At 40.1% G+C, this 3,505-nt stretch overlaps 1 protein-coding gene across 1 annotated transcript; it reads left to right on the top strand.

The window, feature by feature from the left end:
* The first annotated feature begins 1,538 nt into the window (after positions 1 to 1,538).
* Positions 1,539 to 1,928, top strand: LOC122467851 (cytochrome c oxidase subunit NDUFA4-like). Its single transcript, XM_043554436.1, has one exon. It carries the CDS (start codon positions 1,624 to 1,626, stop codon positions 1,870 to 1,872), a length of 249 nt encoding a protein of 82 aa, XP_043410371.1. The 5' UTR covers positions 1,539 to 1,623; the 3' UTR covers positions 1,873 to 1,928.
* The last annotated feature ends 1,577 nt before the right edge of the window (positions 1,929 to 3,505 follow it).

Genomic DNA, 3,505 nt, shown 5'->3' with positions numbered 1-3,505 from the left:
CTGCATGGAAGGCTAAGGCAGCCCCATCTTAAAACACATGGGGAGCATCAGATAAAAAAAAGAATCCATTCTGGACAATCAGTCAGATGTCCTGGTACTGTCCCCTGTCCCAGAAGCTGCCCAAGGCTTCTTGGCCATATTCTATTGAGATCAATCCCAGCATCTAGCCTGGGAGGTTAATGGAAAGGAAGATACATGATTGGGGAATGAGAACAAATCTTAACTTTTTTTTTTAACTGAAATACAGTTGACAGGCAATGTTACATTAGCTTCAGGTGTACATAATGAACAACTCGATTCATTATGCTATGCTCACCACAAGTGTATGTAGCCACCATCTGTCACCATACAGCACTATTACAATACCATTGACTATATTCCCATGTTGTACCTTTCATCCCTGTGACTTATGCGTTCTATAACTGAGAGCTTGCACATCCTTCTTTCCTTCAGATGGTACCCTTAAAGCTATAAATTCAAATGTGTGTGAGAGGGTGAAAAGTAATGTGGAAATGGGAAACAAAAATGAAAAGGATTTCAGTCACGTCTCATGTCCTAAGAGAAGCCATCCTGGAATTCTCTTCCGGGGTTAGGAGCCCTGTTCTGCTCTCACGGCATCCTTCTCTTTCACCTACTATGGCATCAAACACACCCCATGGTGATCCGCCATCTCCCCACCCAGGCTGCCCCACCTTGAAGTAAGAAGCAGGGCTTGTTTATCTTTATATGCTCTCTAGATAGCAGCTTTGCAATAAAGGCTTACCAAATGTCAATAATTGCCTTTGTCTTATCAAAGCACAAGTTCCTTACAGATAGGAAATGCAGCTTTGTGACACTTCATAGGCACAATATTTTAGTTGATTAAGGTGAACATTTCATCTAATGGCCTTTATTGTCTTACAACTCATTCAAGTGATGTGTCACGGACAAGTACTCTACAGTCACACCAAAGAGCTCCTCATACCGACTCAAGGAGAATATTCCTCAGACTGACTGTTTTATAGAAAGTGCTTGGCTGAGTTAGGGGCTTACTTTCAAGAGTTTGAGGCTTTTGAACACATTCTAAGTTGCTCTATTTTCTATAAGGGCCCTTGGTCAATTTTCAAAGAGGCAATATCACATAGCAATTGCGAACTCAAGACACTCAAGAGACAGGCTGCCAGATTTGTATTCCAGCTCCTCCACTTACTATCCGGTGACCTAAGGAGAGTTACAGAACCTCTCTGTGCCTCAATTTTACCATCTGTAAAATGGGGGTGGAGGTAGTTGTGAGAATTAACTACAACTGGCAATTTTTTAAGCCCTTAAAACAGTGCCTGGCACATAGTATGACATATAAATTAAATAAAAATTAACTGCTGTTATATTTTGCTGTCCCCCAAACCATTGATTACTTTAATCAAAATTACAACATCCACAACATATTTAGATCCTTCCTCAAAGCACTACTGCTCTCTTTAGTTGATATTTTGTCCCACTTTTGGTAAAAGATATTTTATTATAAAAGTAAGCAAATACGGGTGACTTTGGACGTCCGTTCACGCTAGGTGCAGGGACTACTTAGTGCCCGGCCTTGCAGTTTTGATCTTTTCTTCTCCCGGAGCGGAGGCCTCTGCTGCAGCCATGTTACGCCAGGTGTTCAGTCAGGCCAGGAAGCATCCGAGCTTGATCCCCCTCTTCATATTTATTGGAGCAGGAGGTACTGGAGCAGCACTATATGTCTTGCTCCTGGCGTTGTTCAATCCAGATGTCAGTTGTGACAGGAAGAATAACCCAGAACCGTGGAACAAACTGGGTCCCAATGATCAATACAAATTCTACTCAGTGAATGTAAATTATAGCAAACTGAAGAAAGAAGGTCCAGACTTCTAAATGCAATGTTTCACTATAAAGCTGCTTAGAATGAAGGTTCTCCAGAAGCCATCCGCGCAATTTTCCACTTATCCAGGAAATAGTTCCCCTCTGAATGCACGAAGTCGTGTTGATGTATTGTGTTGGTGTTTACGCGAATAAATATCTGAAACTTAAAAAAAAAATCAAATATGCTAAAAATTGAGAAGAAAATTTGCACATATTATTACTTAATTTATCATAAAATAGCTGTAATAACTTCCTGAATTAATCCTATAAAATTTCATGCATTTATCTGAAGACAGTAAGAGGTATTGAGGAAAGTGCTTATCTTCGGTCTTCATTGTTTCCTAAGAAGTTACTAAACCTGAGGTCATTATTTTTTATACAAAAGAGAATCTCTCATACTTCTGGAAAATTTCAAAACACTGCCAACATGTTTTCTGATCATCCCTACTTCCTGTGGTGGGGTTTAAAAACCACGCCAACTTTCGTAACTGCTGAGATTTACAGAGTGAAGCCTCATCTGATAATCTTGCAAAAATGGATAGGCAGTACTTCTCTTCCTTTTCTAAATGCCACATATGCCAGCTCTTACAAATGTTACAAAAAATTCCCAGTCAGCCCCACGCTGCTTCCAAGCAGGTGCAAGCGCTGTTTCTCAGCTCCATCTCCAGGGTAGCCTGGGAAATCCCTCTTCCCTGACGATCTCCCCTAGATCTACTTAATCAAGCCTGGAATCTGTTTTACTGGAGAACGAAAAAGTTTTACCTTCAGCCTCCCAGGTCCTGACTAGCCTCTCTGGTATCTAAATAATGAACAGTGGAAAAGAATGGGTGGATAAAAATAAAATGTTTCTTTACCTAAAATGATCAAGAGCTGGGATGTAATTAAAAGCTGGCCTTAACAAGTTTTCCAGAATTAGCAATTTTCAAAGGTTTTTGAAGAGAAGAAAATACTGTGATATTAAATTCACCCTGGAACATAGCTTGATTTTTTTTTCAAAAGCCCATGTCGTACTTGATGACTGTCCCCAGGAAGAGTGGTCATTGTCTAATAGAATCAAGAAGTATAGACAATAATACTATAACCGAGTCATTTATAGCATCCTTTCGAAGTTGCTTTTTAAATTAGTTTTGTCATTGTTAATTTGCCATTTGCCTCAAGTTGAGGAGAGAAATAGATTCCACTTATTTGAGGACTCTATTTTTTCTGATTTCGTGTTGTTCATCTTGCCCTTTAAAAATATCTTTTTAAATTTTATGTAGCTCAGTTTGCCCTTTTTGTATAGTACAATGTGCTGAACTCCAGTTTATGGATGTGTTAATAGGCATAGGCAAGCCAATAATAATTCCTTTGTAAAATTGCAAAAATAACTTTTCTGAAAGTCCAACCAGATCCCACTATTAGAAGCAGAGAGCACATTTGAGTCAAAGTCCTCTTGCTCAGAAACCCCGTTGTTGCCATGGGAAGACTGTGAAAATGCTCAAATGTGGGCATGCTGTAATTAGAAGCAAACCGTGGGCTTTATGGGGCCTGTCACGATGTTTCTAGGAAGCTCCTTCTGCGTTGGCTCAGTAAGACATCCTTTTCCTACCATCATGACTCACTTGTGACTTCCAAGGCTCCCCCCCTCCTCCTCCTAACTCACCCC

Source organism: Prionailurus bengalensis, chromosome B3 (genome assembly GCF_016509475.1).
Source record: "Prionailurus bengalensis isolate Pbe53 chromosome B3, Fcat_Pben_1.1_paternal_pri, whole genome shotgun sequence".
Taxonomy (NCBI): Eukaryota; Metazoa; Chordata; class Mammalia; order Carnivora; family Felidae; genus Prionailurus; species Prionailurus bengalensis.
The sequence above is the reverse complement of the archived record's forward strand: the minus strand, read 5'-3'. Positions and strand labels throughout refer to the sequence as shown.